This window comes from Thamnophis sirtalis, unplaced genomic scaffold, assembly GCF_051295495.1.
Source record: "Thamnophis sirtalis isolate CommonGarterSnake01/CBP01778 unplaced genomic scaffold, rThaSir2_p1.2 scaffold_10, whole genome shotgun sequence".
Classification (NCBI taxonomy): domain Eukaryota; kingdom Metazoa; phylum Chordata; class Lepidosauria; order Squamata; family Natricidae; genus Thamnophis; species Thamnophis sirtalis.
In genome coordinates this window covers 19,937,444-19,964,256 of record NW_028261390.1, presented here as the reverse complement: position 1 = coordinate 19,964,256, position 26,813 = coordinate 19,937,444, and the positions used below count along the sequence as shown (strand labels likewise).

The window sequence follows — 26,813 nt, the reverse complement described above, 5'->3', positions numbered from 1 at the left end:
TGAATAGCTATACAATACAAATTCAGGCTTTCAAGAAACAATTAGATGTGAACTCTAGTACATCCAGGGCACCTGTAGCAAGGGATGCTTTAACCTGGTGAGGATACTTTGAGATCAGGTGATGTTTCTGTCCTGCCGGGGCTTTGCCTTGGCAGCTGGATCAGGATTATAAGAAGTCAGAAAAATATTCTGATTTATTTGCAGTTCTCAACTTTGCCCACTGCAGCCATGAGAAGTGTTTCGTGACTAGTAATAAGGTGGTTGTAATGGACCATTGGATATTATGTTCATGGCCTTACATGTTATCTGAAAGCAAACATACCAACCTGAAGTATGAAAAACTTTTTGGAGTTTATATTTTCTCCCTACCTATCCATACCATAAGCTTCACTGGCTCTTGCTCCATTTGTATCCAGTCCCAATGTAGGAAAATTAACAGGCACAAATGAAAAGCCCACGATTTTGGGCAGCAGACCTCCAGGCGTGACCAAGCATAGGTGAAAAAGACACTAAGCATCTTTACAAATAATACACCCGCAGTAGTCATCTCTAACGCAGCTTATATTTGCACTACAGCGGCTCGGTATTATGCAAAAACGTTTAATTTTGGCCTGGATCGTGGCTAAACGGTAGTTTATCAATATCCGCCTACTGTATGATTCCCATTGCCAACTCAGAGAGGGTGGCTCGTGCCACAAACCACGCTGTGCAGGCCTGCTCGAGAACGCCATGTGGGTATTCTCGTTGCGTTTTCCCTCATCCGTTTTTGATCGTCCCGTGTACAATAATGTCATTTTTTTTTTGGACTCTCAACCCCGGTGGAGCAACCCGCTGGCTGGCGCCCCCGAAACCACGTGGTCTAAAATGACACCGTCCGCCGGGAGTCTCTCATTTTTGGATCCTCCGGGAGGATGGGCGGATCTCCTTGATCCCGGGTGAGGGAAGATCTCCTTCTTGACGCGGAGTTGCCGCCATGGCTCGTACAGCTAATGTTTTCCTCGCCAGCAGAGAGGCTCTTCCCAGCCGCTCCTCCTCCCTTTGCCACACAGAAAGGGAGGGGAGCGTTATTAATATCGGCGCCTCGACCTCGGACCGCGGAAACCAGGCGAAGGGTTAGTTGGGAGGCAGCGGCGCCGAGTACTTAAAGCTGCAACCTGCGGCTGCGTTTTTCACCCGCCCGGCTTGAATAGGTTGACAGTCGGGACGGTTGATCTACTCTCGACAAAGTGGGATAGCCAGGGCACCCGCTTCCGTTGTAATCTCTGAAGGTTTCCTACAGAGGATCAGTCGCTCTCCGGGATCTGCTTTGGACTAGGTAGGTTTTAATCTCAGCGCTTTTCTTGCTATCCGGACTGGGCGGATACATTCGCATTGGTGCATCACTGAACTCCTTACCCCGCTGTTTCCATCCTTGCTCGTGAATCGATCTGTAGCACCGAGATGGAGAGCAAGGTGTTGGAGACGCGCCCACTCCTCTCGCCCGTCCCGCGAGTGGGAAGACGTATTTGGTCACTTCCCACCGTCCAAGACTTCAGATGTGCCTTCTTAAGAGTGCCTAGATTACAGGTAGCCCTCGACTGACCAACTCAATTGAGCCCAACATTTCTGGTGCTTAAGCGAGGCAGTTGTTAAGGGAGTTTCGCCCGATTTGACAACCTTTCTTGCTCAGCTGTTAAGCGAATCACTGCAGTTGTTAAGTTAGTAACATGGTTGCTAAGTGAATCTGGCTTCCCCATTGACTTTCCTCAGAAGGCTGCAAAAGGTGATCACATGACCTGGGACACAGTCATAAGTATGAACAGGTTGCCAATTGTTTGAATTTTGATTACAGAACCATGGGGGATGCTGCAATGGATGTACATGTGAAAAATGGTCATGTCACTTTTTTCAAGTGTTACTGTAACTTCCAACGGCCACTACGAATGGTTGTAAGTCGAGGACTGCCTGTATCGTAACTTGTTAGCTCTTACTGTATATATTTCTTGTCTTAACTTGCCAGAAGAATCAGCTTCCTTCTTCCACTCTGCCAGGCATCATTTATTCAGCTTGCCGGTAGCTATCTGGTTAATATTTTTAATTATAAACTTTTGTTTCTGTGTCTTGACACTAATAAAGAACTCACACTTTAGAAAAGGAACTTTGAAGTATATTAGGAATAGCACTGACACAAATGCTTGTAGTTTGAGGGAAAATAATAAACTTCTAGTAGGTACTCTCTAGCCCATTCCTACAGGTCTTCATTAGATGCACATAATGACAAATTAAATGAAGGTAGATGATTTTTACACTGTTCCCTAGAAGTGAGTCGTGTTCAAGAGTGTTTAATGTTATGCCAGTGCTGATAGGGACCGTGTCCGTGACCCGACAAATGCGTGAACGTCAAAAGCGCGCCAACAAAACCGCGGCGCTAAAACCACGATGTCAAAAGCGCGCCGACAACAGCGCGCCGACAAAACCGCGCCGACAGAAGCACGATTTAAGTTAAGGTAAGGTTTAGGGTTAGGGTTAGGGTTAGGGTTAGGGTTAGGTTTAGGGTTTGGTTTAGGGTTAGGGTTACAGCGTGCTTCTGTCGGCGCGGTTCAGCGCTCATTCGTCGGCGTGGTTTTGTCACCGCGGTTTTGTCACCGCGGTTTAGTCAGGCGCGCTTTTGTCATTCGCGCATTTGTGGTGGAACCACCGTGTCAAGCTTCCTTTCTAAATATGATTGAATTTGGAAGCAAAGTTTGAATTCAAATGAGGCTCTAAGCACTAAACTTCATTCCTTGCATAGATGTCTACATGGGGAGGAGAGAGGAGAAGGTGGGCACAAAGACAGGAAAATAGCAAAAAAAAATTGCAGGGATTGGTCAACACAAATCACATCCACACCTGTGGCCACAGCTTGCACTAAGACATAATACAAACGTTGGCATCATGGCTAGGAATTCCAAAATGTTCACACACACATACAGTTACACTTAATCATACACAGGTACACATGTACCCATACAATTGCTAGAACATTGTATATCTGATCCTGACTTTCCTACAACTAGGATCAAAAGAGTATCCTTAAGTGAGTCAAAAAAAAAGTTTAAAAAAGTTAGGAAGACAGCTACACCTTTTAAAATTATATATTGTATATATTCTGTGTATGTGTGTGTATTGTATATGTGTGTATGTATCATTACAATATAATTTGTTCTTGGTTAATCCATAATGGTAAAGGATCCTGTCTTGAGGGGTCCTTGGTGCTCTCTGAGCTTGCTTGTTTTCTTGCAGACATCATCATCATCATCATGTTATCTGCAAGAAAACAAGCAAGCTCAGAGAGCACCAAGGACCCCTCATTTCAACCCGAGCTATACATATTCTCCTTTATTGGATTCTGTGTTCTCCCAAGTAATATTTGCAAAATATAATCCATTTCTTCATTTTTGGAACACCTTATTTTAAAATCCCTATGATACACAATTTTAAACAACTGCACCGTGTTGAGACACAATTAAGCAAACAATTCAAGTGCTTAAACTATGGAAATCTGCTGAGTTGAAGATACTTTGTTCTAAACTTTAATTGATAACAAAAATATCCCTAGAAGTAAATTTTAGCTAGCAGATCTTTATATTATTTAATACCACAAGCCAACTTTCCAATCCATTACATTGTTACAATTCCATTCTGCTATTGGATGTCACCTCTGTATCATTCTCTCCATGTCAATCAGCTCTGGAGTTTAGCTTTGAACTACAAGTTTCATGTCACGCCTGTTACACTAAAAGCAAAAACTGAACCCATCTGCCTTTGTAGAAGTCTTCACTGAAGCTTCCTGGCTGCAGATGAACAAGCTGGTGGATATTTGCAAAAGCTTTATTTGCCTTCCATTGCCTGTCTCTTCATATTATTATATTTTTTTAGAAACCCATGTACTACATTTTACATTAGTTGTAATTAGCACAAATATGTACCAAACAGGCATGCTTTTCAGGAAATTAGGTTTAGCCATTTCTCCCTGACACGAGCCTTGAAAAGGAAATGTTCTTTTGATTTTGCATGCTACACAAAGCAGAATAGCCACTAATGCTCGCTTGATTGTATGCTTTTACACCTGTTTCAGCACTTGACGTGGTAAAGCAAACGTCATTATCAGTCCAACTAACAAAACCACCTTGTTCTTTATGATGAGATGAAAAGATTTTTTCCTCCAATGTACACATAAAAGGAACAATTCTAGGCTTAGACATATCATTGCTTCTACCAAGCATTAGTAAAGGTGGCAATAATGTTAGTAGCTAAATTGGCATTTGGAAAAAACTTCTTTGTACTATTATTATTTTTTTAAAATCAAAACTGGTAAAGAAACTGCTAATGAAAGTAATTGAGTTTCAAGTTGTAAATGTACATAATTGTATTTTGGGGGTCTCACGCTCCTATATGGAAAGGATTTAACATTATTTTAATCAGCTAGAACAAATCTAGTCTGAACATTTTCCAGAATCCATGCACAAATCGGTGTTAGTCAGCTTGATCATATGGACAGATTCACTACACAGTCATTGGGCTTGTGACCATTTTTGCACCCAGTTCTAGCATCTTCATCAAGAATGCATTCATGTGACTAGTGATTCAGTATAAGCTGACCCAGAAGTAACCCCAGCGAAAAATACCAAATCAGTTGAAATAAGCCTCATCTACTATCATCAACAGGTTAATCTTTAGAATTGGCCTTAGGAAGAGTTTTGATAGAGGTCTACCCAAGGTAAGTGCAATTGCTCACATTCTTTGCATCCTCAGTCATTTATTTCCCCAATCAGTGGTTCACTCCTCAAAATAATTTGTGTTATCTCTGCACGTGGCAGGAGCAGTTGTAGAAAACTGGGAAGAGAAATTAACTTACAAATATATTCTGACGACCAACGTACATGTGCACATATAATGCATGTATGTGAGGAATGTAAGAAAGAGGGAAAGGAAGATAAAATGCTTAGATGAATTTTATATTGGAAGCCATTTAAAAGTATTATTTCAGAGATCATAACAATCAAAAATAGTCTTTTGATTTATGTTGACCACATCACATATGTAGGCCCTCACTAGACGTTGTAATGATGATCATGTATCTATGAATGTTACTTCATTGCTGGAGATGCTATCTTTTTTAAACTTTTTTTTTTTTTGCTTTATTTGCTTTACAGTTAGGTTGATCAAAATGGCAGAAGACCCAGTATCAGGGAGTTGGAAACCAACAACACTATCCGAAAATGCTAGCAATAATGTAATTCCCATGCATGAAGCGGCTCAGGTATTTTTTAATTGCTGTTGTTGTTATTGTTGTTGTTATTTTACAACACTGTATGTGATTTAGTTACTTTCATATACCCTAACAATCTTCCCCAGTCTGGTGAATCTTCCATAAATATTGGACTTGAAATCCAGTAGAACATTCTAAAATATGGAACTATTGTGGGAATTTATGAACTACAACTCTCACCATCCCTCACTACGGATTATGCTAAGTAGAGTTGTAGTTTTCTAAGCCACTAAATTCCCCACCCAATTTAATCTACAGTGACCAACCCAATGTATTGTTGTTTTATTATTTTTTTGTAAAAAAAAATTTCTTTGTAGAAAAGAAGAGTTGAGCTTGATCTCTGTAACTCCATGAACACTTCTGTATAGTTTCTTGGGAGGTGGAAAGAAATATGTAGCGCTTTTAAAGGAGGCAAATTTAATGCTTTGGATCATTAGAAAAGATTGACCCTAACCTAGTTCTGATAACATAATGGCCTCATATAACTCTATGGAGTTGTTACATCTAGAAAAGGGTGTACAGTACGATATTCTAGTCACCATATCTCGTTGGGAAGATGGGGAAAAGATAATCTAGGACATGAGGGGTTTGAACGACTTCCCTGTGAGGATAGGATGCAGTGATTGGGACTGTTTAGCTCCGAGAAATGGCACAAGAAGATATGACTAAGGGGCGTAAAAGTGTGCATGGTTGAGAGAAAGAAGTACTCCATATCCTATAACATTAGTCTAGAGACTACTCTATGAAAATGCCTAGCAGAGGATTTAAAATAGATGCTTTTCTATACAATGTACGTATAATCAACTTTTAGAATGTACTGCTTCTGGACATGTTATTGGCTGCTAGTTTAGAAGTCCTTAAAAGCAGCTTTAATTATTGGCTGCTGCCTGTTAACATACTAGACTCATGGAACTGACAGTGGGAGAAGAGACTTGATGCTCTATTTGTGGGCTTGCTAGATGCTTCTTGTGAATCATTCCTGAAATGGAATATTCACTAGATCAGGCGTCTCCAACCTTGGCAACTTTAAGGCTTGTGGACTACAACTCCCAGAATTACTCAGCCAGCAAAGCTCCCAGAATTCTGGAGTTGACGTCCACAAGTCTTAAAGTTGCCAAGGTTGGAGACCTTGGGACAGATGGTTCTAGTGATGAAAGATTGCCATTCTCCAGGATGCTTTTTCAACTTCCCAGTCTGCTACGGAACCCTATTATTCCCATCTGTCTCACTTCTACGAGGTTAGACTATGTACTGTTAGTGATTGGTTTATTTTTGAGTTATGAGTTACTCCAGGGTAATATATACACTATGAGCTGTGGTGGTGTAGTGCAGGGGTGGATTCCAGCCACCATTACTACCAGTTTGGCGCCCGAAGTGCGCATTCGCACTTAAAACAATCTGCGCAGGCGCACATTAAAAATGGAATAAAAATTACATTTTTTCAATGAAGATTGCTCTGCGCATGTGCAGAACAGAAAATCAAGATGGTACTGCCAAGGATAGAACCGGTACAGTTACGTGTCCGCAGGAGTTACTACCTATTCGGCCGAACCCAACCAAATAGGTAGGAACCCACCTCTGGCGCGGTGGTTAGAATGCAGTACTGCAGGCTAATTCTGCTCTACTGCCAATTGCCAGCAGTTTGGCAATTCGATTCTGCTCGGTTCAAGCAAGACTCAGCCTTCCATCCTTCTGAAGTTGGTAAAATGAGGATCCAGACTGAGAGTCAGATGTGCTGACTCTGTAAACTTGTTTATAGAGGGCTGAAAAGCACTGTGGATGGCATATAAGTCTAAGTGCTATTGCTATTGTAGCAGTTTAATACACACAGTCCTCAACTTACAACCACAATTGGTACTAGAATTTCTGTTGCTAAGTGATGTGGTCATTAAATGATGTTATGGCCATTTTTACCACTGACATTAAGCAAATCACACATTTAAATGAATCCTATGATTATTAAATGACTCAAGTGTTAAACAAAGCTGGCTTCCCCAATGGACTTTGATTATCAGAAGCCACCTGAGAACGTTGCAAATTACAATTATGTGACTACAAGACTTTGCAAGCATCAAAAGCATGAGCTGCCAGGCTCCTGAATTGTATATCCATCCTGAAATTGGGAAATTCACAGCTTGTGGGTTACCTACCTCTATCTTGAATGGAAAGAGGCAAAGTGATCTTCATGTTAAACTTCAACATCAAAAATAGTACAACAATAACACTGTATTTCCTGAAGCTAGCTGTGAAACAGATTAGTGATAAACCCAATCCTGTTCCATGTTTTTAAGCAGGGGTAAATAGTATCAAGACAAACTCTTAAATTGCAGTTATAAACCACAAAACTTTCTTCTACTATCACTCTTCAAAGAAATTGGATTACAGCTTATTTTATCTGTCATATGGGCATAGAACAGAAGTAAGCATAAGTCAGATTAATGTATCTAAAAACAATTAGAACTAAATCATAAAGAACCTCAGACTTCATAAACCAGCATATTTATCAACCGCTGTTCTTGTCCGGACATAATTCAACTGTTAAACTACTCTTGCTCAATTTGGTGCCATTATTAGAATTAAATTATGGAACAATTTCCTCCAGATTGATACCCATCAGACAAAATTTTACTTAGAATTAAATCTCACTGAGTTCATAACTTTTGAAAATTGAAAAGAAATTAGGACAGATGGTTGTTACTAATATTATTTCTTGATTTCTCCTCAGGATGTTTTAGATTCCGGAGCCACCAGTGGCATTGTACAAACAAAAGAAACAGCTCCATTGAACAGATGTGAGGAACACACTCAGGGACCTCTGGCTGAGTTAAAAACTTCAGGAAGACGAATATGTGCTTGTCCTCCTCAAGGCATCCTTGCCAGAATAGCAACAAACGGTGAGGGGGCGGGGGAATGAAGGAAAAAAGTCCCCGTTTTCTGTAGAGCATATTTATTTGATGTATTTTAATCTGTTCTAGAATAGTCAGCATGGGAAAGTTGCTCTGAAGAAAATGTGACTTGCCCTTCGGCCTTCTTACCATTCATGCTGGGTGTGCATGCAGAAAATTGTAGGAGTAATAGAATATATCATTCCAGTCCCTTTCTTCCACACCCACTTCTTGTCAGCCTTATCTTCCTATTAGCTGTTTGACTTACTCATAAGTTAATGAGTGACTAGTGAAATTGCAAATTCTACCCTATAGGAAAGTATTGATTATTCACAATGCTGGTTCCTTGGGCGATGAAAATAGTCTCTAATAAGTCGGACTCTCTTGAGTCTGAGTAGAAGGGGTTATTTAGGCTACTGAGTCCAACTAGTCTTGGAGTTCCATTTTTGCAGCTCCCTGCCTCTGCCCAACTATTCTGCAAAGGTTGATAATCTGACTAATGAAAATCAACAGCATATATTCTTGCAATTTGAGGATGGAGTTTTATAACATATTGGTTCTGTGAACTCTAAAATTAGCACAATACTATTAAAGCAAGGGGGTGAAAGCTGGGATTAATTGTCAACCTTTCCCAAAGCAAAGCTTGCAAAATCATATCTCTTATTTCACATTATCGTTCCACACCCTTTGTGTCATTGCTAGATATACTGCAGCCTTTACCCACCCCCCTTAATATATTCAATACATATAGCAGTCATCATCATCTTTCCCCAATCTTCTGTATTACATATTCTGATTCATTTGCTTGGGTAGACATGCACTGGGTATTCTAGACCAAGGCAAGAGTGTCAGGGTAGAGTGTTAAAAAATCTTCACCCATGAAGCCCTGCCTTCTTTTTGTGTGTGTCACATGGTCACATCATGATCTTTTGACTCCCTTCCCATGGATGCCTTGGCCAAGGGCAATACTTTTAATTTTATGATGAAGAAATAATGGATGATTAACACAATTACTCCTCAGTCATACATTTAATTACTTTTGCCACTTTGAAAATTACAATTTGATAAAAGTTACATTTACTCTATGCTCCAATTTCTCCAACTTACTGGATTGTGCAGATTATAACCACAAAAGGGAACATTTAGCAAAATTAGATTGGTTTTAGAAGCGCAAGTTTGCTTTTTCCAATTTTTTGTTTATAAATCATAATCTACATGCAGTTTAGCAATAAATAATTAAAAATAAATAATCATCCTTTACACATTAATATAAATTCTGAGCAATGTTTTCAATATGTTTACATAGTTTACACTTTTTTCTTCTTCCAGTGGTAGCAGTAGCATTGATCTGGGCTGTGATCTGGTCTATTACAACCAACGAAAGTCTTCCTGGTGGGAGCCTCTTTGGATTTTTAGTCCTCTATTTTTTTGCTGTAATTGGTGGTAAAATTATGGGATTAATTAAATTTCCTGGTCTGCCTCCCCTCCCTCCTCTTTTGGGTAAGTATGTTTTTAGACAGGCTGTCTCTTTTCACATTTAGATTGGTTGTTGAAATAAAGAATCCATTGTGAAATTGCCATATAGTACAAATTTATACCATTAAGCTATAATTTATTGCAAAATGCAATATTATTTGGTGAAGATATTTTAATTACTGAGAAAGTACTTGTTTTTATTTATTTTTTATGTATTCATTAAATTTATACACTGCCCATATCATTATCCAAAGGAATGGGTGGTTTTTGGTTGCTGTTTGATTTTGTGTTTTGGGATGAAATTAATTGGAATAACTCCTATAATAGGGAATTTAAAATAAATAATTATAAGTGGACTTTAAAATGATAAATCTTTGTAGTACAAATTAAAAAGCAACAGCTCAATTTACAAAAATGTTTCAATTACTAAAATAAGTATTCATCCTGATCTTTAAATAATTTGATTATTGATTATACTCTTTAAAGGTTATCAACTAATATATTTTTTCAGTTTACAGCTTCAATCTGTGCCCGTTCCCCTAACAAATTTCTGTGGGGAGCCATCATGGGCATGCAGCTTGCAAATTATTTAAATTAATTTGTGTTTTTAATTATTCCTTTGTCTGATTTCATTTCGTTCTGGGCCTGGGGGTGGTTCAACTTACAATGCAGCAAGTACTTCACTTTTCAAAAGTTTTTGAATCCCATTTGGTGTTTTAACCCTAACTGTAACCCAGAAATAAATAAAATAACAAAATAATGACCCATAAGCTAAACACATGTTTGCATGTGAATTAGACATACACCAAAAACAATTCAAAACAAACCCCCTAAGAGCAGCTTAGTGGGTGGTGTGCTATTCTAGTTTAGCCTGTTGTGTGAATGCAGTCATCATCATTCAGTCTATCCTGTGACAGCAGCTTAAAAATTTTGAGATTACAACTCTGTGTGATTGATTTATAATTTTTGATGATTAGGCTCTAATCATCAAAGAAATGTATGTTCACACAACATGCAAATGCATGCTGCTAACCATAGTTTTCTGAATAATACAACTATATTTTGGCTTATCATGATTAGATTTAGCACATTTGCTACCTCTCAGAATGTGGATGATGTCCCACATCATGCTAAATAATAACTTATTTAACCATAGTGCATAAACTTATATTTTATAAAGTCTCAATGGCTAGTTTTACATAATATGTAGTACAAACCAATTATTGTGTAGCACAGAGTCTAGATCAGACAAACATGGTTTAATGCTCAGTATCTTTTCATCTAATTAGCCATATGGAATTGTTAAATTTATGAAAGAAATTTGGTGGAATGCAAATTTGTACATATTTATTCAGGAGGAAAGCATTTTCTATGCCGTTCATAGATCAAGAAATGGGACTCTTTATAAGGTTGCAGGAGTATGACTCTTTGACTGTATGATCACAGGACAACTGTTCTTAAATGTTTGGTTCAAGCAGTGTACAGGAAAATATCTTTGAAGGCTCTGGACTTCAGAGCAAACGTTTCAGACTTTGGAACTGCCAATTGTGTCAATTAATAAAATGCACCTTTTGCCTCCTGTTTAGGAATGTTGCTTGTTGGATTTCTTCTAAGAAATATCCCATGGGTCACTGACATAGTCCTGATCAATGTGAAATGGGGAGCCATCCTTAGAAGTATTGCTCTCGCGATCATCTTGGCCCGGGCTGGCCTTGGCCTTGATCCAAAGGTGGAGTATCAAAGCGTCCTTGCTTAACAAATGCATAGCTAGGTGATAAAGTTGTGACTAAATTCTGATTCATTTATTGAACCAGGTCACCATTTGGTTAACCCTGGCTTATTGAGAAACAAAAGTGGCTCAAGCTGCAAAATAATTTAAGGCATAGAGCATCCCTAAATTGCATTTTTCAAAATCTCTGTAGTCCTCTCGTAACATACTGTATTTTCAGAGTATAAGGCGCACCTTTTTCCCTCAAAAAAGGGGGTGAAAATCTGGGTGCATCTTATACACTGAATACAGCATTTTTGGCCTCCCAAAACCCCGCCTCCTTCACCAAAATGACTGTGCATAGCCTTTAGGAGGCTGCTCCTAGGGGCTATGGAGGGCAAAAATAAGTGAAAAATGGGCTGGGTTTTTTGCTCGTTCCCCCCCCCCCCAGCAGCACTCTATAAGCTTCCTAAAGGCTATGCATGCAATTTTTTGACAAAAACAGGCTGTTTTTGCTTGTTTTTGCACCCCACCCCACCTCCAGCCCCTAGGAGCACTCCACAAGCCTTCTAAAGGCTATGCATGCCCTTTTTTGACAAAAAACGGGCTCGTTTTCACAAAAAATGGGCCTTTTTTGGGAGGTCTGCAGAGTGCAAATTTTTTTCTAATTTGCCTATTCATAATCTTAATGCATCTTATACTCCAGTGCGTCTTATACTCCGAAAAATATGGTAAACACCCACTGGCTTGGTTCCCAATGAAAACAATGATGCCAGGTCTCAAATTGCCTTAAAATTGTTTTAAGAAACAAAATACACCCTCTTTCTTTAGAAAGCCTCACCCAATACTAAAAGTCCTAGGTTCTCTTATGTATATTTGATAAGGCTCTACCCTCTTTTGCCTGGTTTCCTACTCAATGCAATTCAAATTCTCCCAAAAATTCACATACATTTTAGCTACCAAGTCCACATTCAGATAACTGGAAATTATAATTTACAACTCTACCAATTGGAGTTATATGACACACATGGTGATTTAACTAATGAGATATTCATATAAGGTGTGACCCATGTCCTCAGCTCAGATTAGTTTGGAACCACTTTTCCTCTAGTGCAATGGCCAAATGCTCCTTCCAACCAAACTTTCTTTGTGACATTTGGTATTTTTTTTTCCCTTTAAATGTGGAAGGAATATTTTGTGGAGAACATTTAACTGCAAGGAGAACATAAATGCCTCAATATTCCCCATGTAGTGTTTTCCTGAAATGTCAGGTATGATTTCCAGAATTTCAAGCCCAGTGTATGTAGTCCCAGGACATGCATAAGAAGAATACTGTATCAATCCTGACCCTGTTTATCAGTGGGTTGAGAACTATAATGCCTCTTCTAGAGCAGGGATATTATCCTTAAGTGCAAGAAGTGAACTGTTTCTCTTATAAAAGGTTTATTTGGGAATTTTGACCTAAAATGTGAGGTCTTGGAAAAACTTTGTAAAGAAAACAAAATTAGGTTTCCTTTCAGTGGATCTTGACACCTGACACATCCATGTGGGTTTCTTGGCAACAGATTGCTATTATCCTCTTCTGATAGAGTAGCTATCTGTTATGTTCTGGGATTTGTCCAACATTACTTACTTTCTGAGATCAGCCAGAAATATCAAAACTGTTTGGTCATATGTATTGATATTCAGGGTAATGATCAGTTTTGCTTTTAACTGAATTTAGTCTATTTCTAATCCCTATTCACATAGAAATTTTTAATTTCATTCAGAGGACACACAAGGTTTGATTTACAGTAATGAAACATGATTAGTTTGATGATTAGATATTCCTACCATTTCTTCTTTTCCTAGATGAGTGTGAAAAATCAGAAACTTCTGCTTTTCACTGAGATTAGTAACATTATCTGAACCCTGAACTGTGGCAACCTCTACTATATTTAGCTCATAACACTATATTTAACTCCACTATATTTGGCTCATATCTCAGTTTTATAAATTTATAAATTAAAATTGATTTCCTTCAGTCAGTGATAAGTAATCTATTTTAGAACTTTAGCAATGTAGTGGATCTAAAGCTCAAGCATTTTCTTCGAAACTCCATCTGTTAGTCATGCAAACAAGTAGGAGCATACCTTCGCCTTTTTAAGGTTCAGTATTGCCACAATACTAAGGCTGTGCAATATACTATGTCACTTTATTGATAAACTCATGTAGTATATTATCTGAATCTAGACCATGGATCCAGCTGTAGAGGCCCTAACTATAACCTGTAACCAAATTTTCAATTAATGCATCTTAATCTAGGCTCCTCATGTCAATTAGGCCAATTAATCTGTACTGACCTTTTCTTTTCTGGCCAAAAAGATTGGAACTAGAATAAATGTAAAATGTTGGGGTCCTTTTTCCTGATTAAGACCATATGCCAGATTTTACTTAATGCATTATGCAAATACATTACTGTGGCATGCTAAATATTATAGTTCTTAGCAGCCTGAGCCAGCATTTGCAATGGTGAAGGAAGATGAAAACTGTAGTTCAGCTATGTCTGTAGTACTACAGTTTACCTGTTCCTGCTTTTTGCAAAAGCAAAAGCATTGCAAATTGAGCACATAAGAGAAAATCCTGAGTTCTACCACCTTTTATAAAGCAGCATGCTCACTAGGTAGGGATTTCATATACAGATGGGAAAAAACCAGTTGGGATCCCTGTGTTTATTTGTGGCCACCTAGTAGATACCCAGATTTTTTTATGGCATCCCCATCACTGTGTAGAGCCAGTTTGGTGCAGTGGTTAAGGCATCAGGATAGAAACTGTTCTAGTTTTGCTTTAGGCACGAAGCAAGCTGGGTGATCTTAGGAGAGTCACTTCATTTTATCCCCAAGAAGGATGCAATGACAAACCACTTCTGAAATCTTGCCAGGAAAACTTCAGGGATTTAGCCATTAAATCTCCAGAGGTCAGGAGTGACTCCAAGGCATACATTAATAATAAAATAAAATAATAAATAAAATAAAATGTAATATATTGATCGCAATACCTTAACACAGCTTGACCAAGAGGAAACATAGATGCTGATCCCAAGGTTTCTGGTCTCTAGATCCTTAGTTCCATGCACCCTTTTTCTATCTGCCAATTACCTCCAATAGATCAATTAGATTCCACAGATTAGGCCTCCTCTGAATTCCATCCGCCGGCCAATGCCGACTGCCGACTACCCGGAGGAGGGCCTTCTCTGTGGCTGCTCCGACCCTCTGGAACGAGCTCCCCGTGGAGATTCGAACCCTCCAGGCCTTCCGCAAAGCCCTTAAAACCTGGCTGTTCCGACAGGCCTGGGGCTAAAGAGCTTTGCCCCCCTTCTTGAATGGTATGGTTGTTGTGTGCCTTTTAAATTTTTGTACTGTTATGTCCGTCTTTTATCCCCCTGTCTGTACTCCCTTCCCTGACTGAATTGTGAGCCGCCCTGAGTCCCCTTTGGGGAAAAGGGCGGCATATAAATGTAATAAATCTAATCTAATCTAATCTATCTTCATTGCTTCTTATTTGAGTAATTCAATTATACGCCCTCCATTAGATATGTGCCCCAGTGCAGTGTACATAATTTAAAGTAACAAATAACCAACAGACATACACAGCAGAAAAGAAATTATTAAAACGTAGTCCTTAAGAGACTATTCAGATAACCAGAACAATCAAAAACTGTCTCATAAAACCTGCTGGAGCAAGTCCTGGGTAATTGCCAAATAGAGCAAATCTCATAGGCCCTACATAAGGTTTTCTTCCGTGGTCTTCAAAACATTTAAAAATCAATTCCACTGACTTGCAAATGCATTTATCTTGCAGGCGCTGAAAAAACTAAAGGCTGTCTGCTTTAGATTAAGCTTGGGACCCTGCCTAATAGAAGCATGTACAGCGGCAGTCATATCTCATTTTCTCATGCACCTGCCATGGCAATGGGGATTTATGCTTGGGTAAGTTCCTCTTCCAACTCAAAAATTGCATTTTGTTTTTCTTTCCTTTTATGGGCCGAAACTGTCTTTCCTATTCCATGAAGCCATGGGTACAGTGCAGGTGTCACATCTGATTTAGTTTGATTATGCTGTAAAACATATGTTCTTGTCATACCGCAGAGGATTAGAGTAGAATTTGAAGCCCTGATCCATAAATAGATCTGGAATTTGCGAAGTTGCATATTTAGTGAGAGAGAAAACCTATGTTAAATCATCATTAATTCAAAGGAAAATTTTAATCCTCTTCAGAAGTCTTTAAAAACATCTCGCTATGATGTATATTTAGCAACAATTTCTTAATAACCATGACTGGATGGTTCACGTAACATGCGGAACCACAAACTAGTGTAGTTTAACCTTGAAGTGCTTAGATTAGAATCAGAAAGATTCAGCTTCTAGTTCATTCTCAGCCCCAAAAGCACTCTGGGTAGTCATCTTTCAACTCAATTTATCTCACAGAGCTATTTTTCTGTGGGAAAATAGAAGAATGGATTGTTATGTATAGCACTTTAAGGTCCTGGATCAAAGGTAGATTACAAATAATCAACAACTACTTTGGTTTACAAAATCCAATAGCTGGGCTCATACATTAAACCAGAATAAACAGTTATGATCTACAGTGCTATATTATGTCAATCCAAGGTGCTTCAAGGAATCAGTCTATATTCTTAACATAAAACAGTTCTTACCTTCCATCTTGACTATTGCAATAGTTTCTGCATGGAGTGGCCTTGAAAACTATCTGAAAGTTTCATTTGGTTAAAAATGCAGGAGCCCACGTGGTTTTGTGCAGGCCTACACTTGCAGATGCATCATTTCCCTTGCGGGAGCTGCATTGGCTACCGATTTGGTTCCAGATCCAAGTCCATGTGCTAGTTGTCACCTTCAAAGACCTAAATGGCTTGGGATCAGATCTACCCAACCCATTAGAGCAGGGTGGCAGGGAATACTTCCTAAGGAGAGCCATCTGATGGCAGCAGGAAGGGCTTTCTCTGTGATGGCTCCCTTCCTGTGGAACATCCTTGCAGAGATAAGATTGGTCCCCACCTTGGCACTCTTTCCCAAGGCCCTGAACATATAGTTCTGCCAACTGGCCTGGGGATCCAGAATAGCATGGTTCGTTTAATTTTTGTCAGGAGGGTAGGGGTTCTTGCTGTTTGTATTGTTTATGTGTTGGGATTTTATCCTTGTAACTTGCCTGGAGTCACTGGAAGGTGAGTTGGGCAACCATATACACTTTCATAAATAAAATTAGTACTTTTATACTGTGTTTTTTCAACTCACAACACAGTTCTTCAGTTTTCTTTTTTTCTTGTAAATTGCAAATCCTACTCTGACTGTGAAAAGTGGAAGAGATAACTACAAATTGATGTAACTAAAAGTTGATTTGTGTGTTCAGGTTTGTCTTAGGTGCTGTGTCTCCTGCAGTTGTAGTCCCCTCAATGTTGGTTTTACAAGCAGGGGGATATGGTGTTGACAAAGGTGTCCCAACTTTACTAATGGCTGCAGGAAGTTTTGATGACATTCTGGCTATCACAGGCTTCAACACCTGCTTAGGGATAGCATTTGCTTCAGGTACCTGTCTATTCTATTGATAAGTCACATCCAAGCCACCTGTCTTTTTTGTCATAATGCTAGTTTTTCCAAAACAAGCAATATCCTTTGTATATATATATAAAAAAAACCTTTCATGCTGATTTTATGCCAAAATCTTTATTTGTCACACAATAAAATTCATAAAATGGGAAAATTGTACCTGTGGTCAGGATGAACCTGAGACCTTAGTGCACATTTCTTTACTATGTTCCACATATACTTCACTGCCTAGTAGAGATCAAGCTTTCAATGAAGAAATGGTTTGTATTACAAATTGCGTTACCAAGTTCTTATTGACAGCTATTGCCGTTGAAAGGCATAATGCAATAATTGTGAATCTATAATAAGCATGTTATAATACACCATGCCATTTTGGTAACACTCGAGGCCTCTGAATTGTCTAGAATAGAGTTTCCCAACCTTTGTGGCTTTGCGGACCGGTGTAGGGGGGAGAGAGAGGATGGTTCCACTCAAGTGGCGGACAAGCATGCACATGCACATAGCTCCACTTGCGCGAGTGGTGGGCATGCATGCCCGCCGCTTGTGCAAATGAAGAGCGTGTGCAGGCGCTCGCTCACTGCTCACATAAGGGGGATGCCAGCCATGCTTATAAATGTTAGCTGCGGGATTATCCAACAATCCATTTGAATCCTCTTTTTCTGCTTTGCCAAAACAGGCTCCACCCTTGCAAATGTCTTTCGAGGTATATTAGAAGTTGCAGTGGGTATAGCAGCTGGTGGACTTTTGGGAATTTTTATTCGTTACTTTCCAAGCAAGGATCAGGTAAGAAGAGAAAATGTAGCAGTACTTTTGAAATGTAGCAGTCTGCTGTCTGTTGAAGCATGAGAAGGAACAACACATTTAAAACCAACTCCCTGTCACACTTTAGCTGGAATAATAGGTATAATAATAATGTATCTGGCAGAGTTGCAAATGCTTTGATCAGAAGAGTGCTTTGGACCTTGTGCAAATAACAGCACAACATCACTTCACTATTCATTGAAGTTGTTGATCTTTGTTCAAATGTTTGAAGAAAATCACACTACAGAGTTAACTCTTTAAAACAGTGGTATCTTTTTACAGATTCAGACACCTGGAAAAAATTGGGCTGCTTCAATAAATAGAAGAGAGGTGTTATAGAGGTAGGTCCTCAACTTGCAACCATTCGTTTAGTGATTGTTCAAAGCTACAATGGCTCTATAGTGACTTATGACCAGTTTTTAAACTTACAGCTGTTGCAGCATTCCCATGGTCACACAATCAAACTTTGGATGTTTGGCAACTGGCATGGATTTACGATGGTTGCAGCATCCCAAGATTCTGGGATTGTCATTTGCCCTTCTTAGGAAGCTTCTGGCAAGCCAAGTCAATGGGGGAAAACAGATTCGCTTAAAATCTGCCTGATTCACTTAACAACTAGGGGCAAAAAGGCCATGGGTCACGACTCATTAACTGTCTTGCTTTTGGGACAATTTTGGACTCAATTATGGTTGTACGTTGAGGGCTACCTGTATTTGTATGAGTTTCAAATTAGTTTTTCTTTTTGAAGCAATTTCTTTTTGAAGCAAGTACAACAGATTTCTAGTATATTAATTTTAAAGAAAAAGTAAAGATTGCTTGAACTGAACTGAGGACCTATACAGTTTCTTTGCAGCATTCTGAAAGTAGTTTGCTGTTGTTTTAATTCAACATTTTTTTCCCAACCACTTCCCTATCCAGAGGTAACCCTACTTAACTTTATATATTAGACAAGGTCTACAAAATTTCCCAAGTATTACATGACCATACAATTCCAAAATATTGTATTCTTTTCAAAGTTTCTTGTCAAGTTTGGATTGACATTTATGAATCATGTCTCTTGCTTTCTCCAATTTCTTTCCCTAGACATATCTTGTATGGAAGAGAGCATTCTTTATTATAGGCTTATCAGTGTTTGCAATTTTTAGCAGTATGTATTTTGAGTTCCCTGGATCTGGAGGACTGTGCACAATTGTCTTGGCATTTCTGGCTGGTTTATCATGGTCTGATGAAAAAGTAAGTATTTAATTATCATGTAACCAAAAAGTCACCTTGATTCCATAATATGAGAGTTTATAAAATATTCTGGGCAAGTTGAAAGTGTAAAAAATACTTCAACTTTGGTTCCATTCTATGATTTATGGGTATTTAAAAAAAAATTCTACAGATTTGAGGGTTTCTTTGACTCTGCCATCTTCTTCCTTTAAATGTATCCTCCTGACATAAGCAGTGACATTCAGTTTTTGATTTAAAAAAAAAGAGGAAATGGTGCTAATATTGCATCACAGTATACAATGATTCTTAACTTAGTAGATTATTTTTTATCTCCATTCAACCAAAGCAAATGTTCTGGAAAAAAATTATGAAGCTAGTGTATGTCTCTACTGAATACCTTGTTTCCTGAAAATAAGACCTCCCGGATAATAAGCCTAATTGGGCTTTTGAGCGCATGTGCTAAAATAAGCCCTCCCCCGAAAATAAGCTCTCCCTGAAAACATTGCAACACAGCAGCGACCATGAAGTGACCACACTTGCTGCCTCTTGCACCTCAAAAATAATAAGACCTCCCCAAAAATAAGGCCAAGTGCTTTTTGGGAGGATCAAAAGATAATAAGACCCTTTCTTATTTTCAGGGAAATGCGTTATTATGGTATTATGAATAAAAGTGAACGGGATTAGGTGAGAAAAGGATGGAAAAGAACTACCATCTTTTTACTTCTATAGTATGCTATAAAAATAACTAAAAGATGGTATTGCCTTAAATTGTGTTTGTGGTGAGGGTATTCCCCCTAAAAGGAGGAATATTTATAATTTCAAAGCTCCTATTAAATTATTAGAACAGTCCTTAATATCTTAATATTTGAAAGATGTGATGTCATCTTTATAATGATAGAATCACTCTTCCTAAGATGAGAGCAAGAACATGGCACATTTGATTGGATCACTTAATTTTTTGAAAATCTTATTTAATAATATGAAAATAATGAAGTATGTGTTATATATGTTCTGCGTGAATGTACAATACTGTGCAACAAAATGCATTGCTTTTTTTGCAGAAAGAGGTAGAAAAAATTATTAAGGTTGCATGGGAGATTTTCCAACCTTTTCTTTTTGGTTTGATTGGCGCTGAAATATCTGTCGCATCTCTTGATCCTCAAACAGTTGGTAAGTCTTCCACTAACAAGTTGGCATTTATGCATATTGTCTTTGGAGGGGTTCGTTATCAGAAGGAAAATTATGCCATTTAGGTGTTGAAAGGATTCTTTTCTTAATACCAGAAATAATCAAATCTATTTCTTTGTTGCAGGATTTTGCATTGCCATACTGGCTGTTGGATTGATAGCCCGAGTTACAGCAACATTTGTATTGGTCTTTTGTGCTGGTTTTGAGCTGAAAGAGAGAATATTTATTGCATTGGCTTGGATTCCCAAAGCTACTGTGCAGGTATACTGTATTTTTATGGCAGATTTCTGTCTTCTGGAAATAAAATTATTTGAATACACCGATCCTCCCAAGAAGTTAGTAAGACCACACCTAGAGTACTGCATCTTGTTTTGGTCACCACACTATAAAAAAGATGTGGAGACTCTAGAAAGTGCAGAGAAGATCAACCAAGATGATTAGGGGACTGGAGGCCAAAACATACGATGAACAGTTACAAGAACTGGGCATGGCTAGTCTAGTGAAGAGAAGGGTCAAGGGAGACATGATAGCAGTCTATCAATATTTGAGGGGCTGCCACAGAGAGGAAAGCGGTCAAGCTATTTTCCAAGGCACCTGAAGGCCAGACAAAGAATAATGGATGGAAACTGATCAAGATTCAACCTGGAAATAAGGAGAAATTTTCTGACAATGGAACAGAAGTTGCCTTCAGAAGTTGTGGGAGCTTCATCACTAGAAACTTTCAAGAAGAGACTGGACTTCCATCTGTCAGAAATGGTGTAGGGTCTCCTGCTTGGATGGGAGGTTGGACTAGATGACCTACAAGGTCCTTCCAATTCTCTTAATCTGTTAAAAAGTTGAATGGAACAGAATGGAATTGGGTTAAGTTGAATACTTTATTTGGCCAAGTGTGATTAGCCACATAAGGAAGCTTTTCCCAGTATGGAAGCATTCAGTGTACATGCAAATACAGGTAGTCCTCGACTTACAACCTAAGACCAAAATTTTTGTAGCTAAGTGAAACATTTGTCAAGGGAGTGTTGCCTCATTTTATGACTTTTCTTACCATATTTGTTAAGTGAATCACTGTAGTTGTTATTAATATGGTTGTTAAGTGAATCAGGCTTCCCCATTGACTTTGCTTGTCAGAAGGCTGCAGAAGGTGATCACATGACCCTGGGACACTGCAACTGTCATAAATATGAGTCAGTTGCCAAGCATCCAAATGTAAATCATATGATTATGGAGATACTGCAACGGTCATAAGTGTGAAAAATGATCATTAAGTCACTTTTTGCAGTGCTGTTGTAACTTCAAATGGTCACTGAACAAACTGTTGTAAGTTGTGAACTACCTGGAAACATCATGATCATTATACCAATAATAAGGGGGAAGTAAAGAAGATAATAAGGATTAATAATAATAGTACAGCCACACCACTTTGTTGTCCAATAAAAGCTCCCCATCTTTTATCCAGAGCTATGAAATGGGTAATGTTGTTACAAGCATTTTATCTTTTATTTCAATGCAAGCCAAATCATTCGTAGTCAGAATTTGCAATCCCATTTTCAAATTTCCCCTTAGGAACACAGTTTTCGATAGTACTAATGCAACAGTTATACTACAGCATCATAAACATCTCCCTAAATGTAGTGAGATGATCCACCTAGATTAGAAAAGTGTATGAAACCCTAGCACTGTTGAGATGATCACAAGGCTAGATCTTCCGTGGTGACACAGTGGTTGGAATGCAGTACTGCAGCCTACTTCTGCTTCAGTTTGATTCTCACCAGCTCAAGGTTGACTCAGCCTTCCATCCTTCTGAGGTCGGTAAAATGAGGACCCAGATTGTTGGGGGCAATGTGACCCTGTATACCGCTTAGAGAGGGCTGTAAAGCACTGTGAAGCAGTGCTGTTGCTATTGCTATTTAGATATAAGATTTTCCAGAAGCAATAAGAGACTATTTGTCTGATATTGTAACTGTAGCCAAGTTCAAGACTGACTTTGGATTGTGAACTTCATCATCCTCAACCTAAGGTAAAGGCTCTTTGTAACTCTATGATGTTTTAAGGGTTGTCATTATGAATGTTAAGTCACTGCAAACAAATTTTGCTTGTGTGTATAAGTGAGAGAAAGAGAGTAGGCTGACAAGAAAGAAACTGGCCTTCACACTTATCCTCTACTATTACCATTCTCTATCTTAACCTGAGGCAGGAAAGTCCAATCCAGTTGAACTTCAAAAATATGAACAGTGGTTAATAAGGCCCTTAGTAAGGCTCTTAAAGAAACATATTCTAAACCATTGCTTTACTATAAATATAATCCTAGATTTGCTACTATACTCATCAAATATAGCACTCAAATTCTTACTGACTACAGTAAATCAAAATTTGAAAATATTATATGAAGGAAGAGCTAATCCCAACCAAAACAGTAACTTACAATGTAGTCCTCTTCCAAAGCAACAGTAAATAACAGAATAACAGTTGGAAGGGACCTTGGAGATCTTCCAGTCAAACCCCCTGCACAATCAGGAGACCCTATACCATTCCAGACGATGGAGCACCCACAACTTCTGAAGGCAAGGCGTTCCACTGGTTAATTGTTCCTGTTAGGAAATTTCTCCTTAGTTCTAGGTTGTTTCTCTCCTTGATTGTTTCTTGTCTTGCTTTTTGATGCTTTGAAAAATAGGTTGAACCTCTCTCCATTGTGGCAGCCCCTCAATTATTGCAACACTGCTATCATGTCACCGATAGTCCTTCTTTTCACTACAGTAGACAAACCCAATTCCGATCTTCATATATTTTCGCTTCCAGTCCCCTAATCAGCTTTGTTGCTCTTTTCTACACTCTTTCCAGAATCTCTACAACTTTTTTATAATATGGTACCAAAACTGGATGCAGTATTCTAAATGTGGTCTGACTAAGGCTTTATAAAGTGGTACTAATATTTCACGTGATCTTAATTTTATCCCTCTGTTAATGCAACCTAAGATTGTGTTGGCTTTTTTGACTGCTGTCGCACACTGCTGGCTCATATTTAAGTGACTGTTGACTTAAATCTAGGACTCCAAGTTCTCTCTCACAGTCACTGCTATTGAGCCAGGTTTCATCTAATCTGTACCTGTTAAAATTATTTTTTCTTGCCTAAGTGTAAATACTTTGAATTTCATGTAATCACTTAAAATAAGTCATAAAATCCATTTTATTAAATGGATACCAATTTAGATGCTTTTGAAAGGAGCAATGCATATTCAGTGAGAACTGGTCTCTTAATAGTTGTAGTCTTAATATCTAGGAGCTATCAATAGCTGTTGGGGAACAACAGCAGGAAGGGCTTCTTATCCACTAGTTAGCTTTTTTGGATCCAGTGCCAAAAGCGGAGGGAGCGCAGAGGGGTCATGCACAGGTGTGCCACACCCATAATGCTATGCACGTGACAACCTCCCCCCTTGCTTTTGGCATGGTTTTTTCACCCTCCCCAGGCTCCAGAGACTTTCTAGGAGCCTGGGGAGGGCAAAAACAGCCCCCCCCCCAGGACGCCCTTCGAAGGCCTCAGGAGCTTCCCTGAAGCCTCCGGAGGGCAATAAACAGACCTATAGGGAACCCGGAAGTTCGGGAATGGTGACTTCTGGTTTATCGGTAGGACTGGTTTTTGCCTTCAAGGAAGCTTCCAGAGATCGAAAAATGCCCTAAAAAAAAGGCCGAAATCAGCTAGCCAGCGCACACATGTGCGCTGGCCAGCTAACAGGGCAACGCTTTCCGTGCACTGACAAATGGCTCCGCGTGCCACCAGTGGTACGCGTGCCATAGGTTCGCCATCACAGTATACTGTGTTTGATGAAACAAGCTTTTGTGCTGTATTTTTTAAATGTTTTTGATGTGTTATCTATTCTTCATTTTCTCTCGACAGGCTGCAATTGGCTCAGTTGCCTTAGATACAGCACGGGAGCAGGGAAATGAACAATCACAGAAATATGGAATGGATATTTTGACAGTTGCTTTCCTGGCAATCTTAATCACAGCTCCAATTGGAGCTCTAATAATTGGACTGGCAGGGCCCCTACTTCTCCACAAAACTTCTGATACCAACAGAGAAAGTCATATATATGAAGAAAGAGAAGAAGTAGAAATACGTGGGCCAGCATAGGGAGAGATGACATGCAGCCCACAGATCACCTGAATTGAGACTGCTTATGAATCATGTAACATACCACAAGTAACATACAGAAGTTTAAAGGCCTATGAGATACACTGCAGATCTTCCAGATATATGTTCATATTTTTAAGATGACATCGGTTGGAGCTGTTTAGAGCCCATGTTAGCTATTAGTGGCTGGTAGCTTTTCTTTTAGTGGTTAACAGTTTATTAGGTGAAAAGATTAGTGGCTGCTGAATTAGAGTATATTTAAAGTACTGAATAATAAATGAAGCTGTTGAGGATTAACAGAAACCTTTTAGATGCACTTCCTGGGTAAGAACTAGGGATTCTGATAAAGACTTCTACTCCTTCCTCTTGTGGTGGGAAAATTGTTAGGACTGAGATATAACCTGAAATTTTCTCTGAAAGACTCTGGTAGCCTGAAGTCTTCTCTGAGGGATAGGTTGGGAAGAGTGAATTAGTATAGTTAAAGTAAATTTTATACAAATAGTTTTGTAGAGAATTGGAGTGTTAGATGTGTAAAGAGCGGATGACAGGCTAGAAGTGTCCTTAAGAGATAACTTATGTTTGTGGTATGCAGGTTGAATGAGATAATGGCCAGATCAATAGAGGAAAAGAATGTTGTGATGGGGACCCACTGTGGATTATGACAGGTAGAGATAGGTATTGCAGGAAGCACCAGCTTGACTACTACAGGAAAAGGGAGACCCATATATTTGTATGGATCTCTTCTAAACCAGATATTCCAGATCAGGTGGATGAACTGCTGGGCATACTGGCCTCCAGTTACTACTTGGTACAAAATAAGACCACGTTCATTTTACAACATCTGGTAGATGAATGTGGTGATTTGATGTAAGTTACTGAAACATGAATGGGGGAAAATGAGGATGTAGCCCTGTTGCAAATTTGCCCTGCCAGTTATGCAACAGCTATAGCATCTTGAGGTTGAGAAGAAGGGGTTGCTATGATGTACAAGACCCTTTTGCAGTGATGAAGAGGCTGTTATGACTGGAAAAGAATGTCTTAAAGGGTATTATAGAGAGCCCTCCATGAATATCTGGATGTCATCTTAGAGATAATGTTGGGCCATCCCAAGATTGAATGTTTGAGAAGACTTTAATCTTTATTCCCTGGAAAAGAGGCTCAGTGTGTTGCATGAATTTAGGGTAACTTTGGGCCTGCCAGAAATAATCTGTGTCAATAGACCATAGCAAACACCTATTATACTTGGAGCGAATAAGACAAAACTGGAAATGGAGGACAATGGACAATGATACCTATCATCTGCTATGATCAGTTTACTTCCTCTTCAGATTCATAGACAACCAAGGATTCCATATGAATACTGAATTTTTTCAACTGATATTCTTCAGGACCTGGATGAATTCAAGTGGATTTCAGAGGACAACCTAGTGGATTATTCTGTTTTGTGTCTGTCTGATTTATGGATCCAACTGTTTCTGACAACTGGGGGGGAGGGTACTAATATTTTATATGTTCCTTTTTATGTCCTGCACTGTTTTACATTGCCCAGAATATACATATTGAAATAGGCTATACAAATTTAAAATAATTAATATAAAATAAAATATGATTTTATTGAATCAATATCCAAATGTGCCTTAATCCATCTCCTACCATGCAGTCTCAACTGTCAGTACCTATCCTTCCATCACAACTGATGAAGTTTCTTGGGTGAGAAAGGAAACATTTTGTTGTTCTTCAAAGAAAAAGAAAAAAAGTCCAGTTGCCTTTTGAAAAAGCACCTTTGAGACCTAGATGACTGAGAATCTCCACATTTATCTTTTCATATATTTCTATTATATAGCTCATCTTTTCTCAAGGTTAAGCTTCTTCACAGGGTGCATTCTCTACTCCCCTTCTCTGAACTGGCTTTTACTTCTCAAAATTACTATGCTGCACAGGCTTGGATAGAATATTATAATAGTACAGATGAGAACTGACCAAAGTGCAGTGAAATAAAACAATACTTTCTATGTTTTGAGAAATATACTAGTATTGATCCAGTTCTTTGACCCCAAGATTTTTTCACAAGTAGTTATTAAGCATCGATCTATGTATTGTGTTTCCAAAATAAACATCTTTGTACTTGTCTCTCTTAATTTGTATGGTGTAACTTCCACCCCATTTCACCAACCTGTCAAGATAATTTTGGATTTTGTTTTCTAGAGACCTGTCTCAACTTCAGAGACTTTTAAGATGTGCGAACTTCAGATATGTGGCAGCTGCAAGCCCATGCATTTTAAAGTCCCTAAGATTGAGAAACATTGTCAGCATGCACCACCCCACCACTTCATTTTATATCATCCAGAAATCAAAACGCACCCCTCCCATTCTCCAAATAATTCATGAAGGAAGGGGAGAGGACCTAGGACTGCTGGGGCCCATTTGATACTTTTCGATCTGCAAATCACCGATAAGCCCCTTCTGAGTACAATGTTTGAAGTGACTGCAATATTCACTTATTGATACAGGTATAATGTTG

The 26,813-nt window shown here is 38.8% G+C and overlaps 1 protein-coding gene across 1 annotated transcript; it reads left to right on the top strand.

Annotated features, from left to right (window-relative positions):
* The first annotated feature begins 823 nt into the window (after positions 1-823).
* Positions 824-26,422, top strand: LOC106547675 (sodium/hydrogen exchanger 9B2). Its single transcript, XM_014064910.2, has 12 exons — positions 824-1,315; positions 5,175-5,281; positions 8,016-8,184; positions 9,505-9,675; positions 11,238-11,380; positions 15,200-15,327; positions 16,766-16,941; positions 17,639-17,745; positions 18,847-18,996; positions 20,037-20,145; positions 20,288-20,424; positions 24,056-26,422. The coding sequence occupies exons 2-12, from the start codon at positions 5,189-5,191 to the stop codon at positions 24,290-24,292; spliced, it is 1,620 nt and encodes a 539-aa protein (XP_013920385.2). The 5' UTR covers positions 824-1,315; positions 5,175-5,188; the 3' UTR covers positions 24,293-26,422.
* The last annotated feature ends 391 nt before the right edge of the window (positions 26,423-26,813 follow it).

What these genes read in the sequence shown, in the direction of transcription:
- LOC106547675 (XM_014064910.2), top strand. Translation starts at nt 5,189, where the DNA reads ATGGCAGAAGACCCAGTATCAGGGAGTTGGAAACCAACAACACTATCC. An exon ending in TCCCCTCCCTCCTCTTTTGG is followed by an intron (nt 9,676 to 11,237) that starts GTAAGTATGTTT and finishes CCTCCTGTTTAG; the next exon opens with GAATGTTGCTTGTTGGATTT. An exon ending in TATCATGGTCTGATGAAAAA is followed by an intron (nt 18,997 to 20,036) that starts GTAAGTATTTAA and finishes CTTTTTTTGCAG; the next exon opens with AAAGAGGTAGAAAAAATTAT.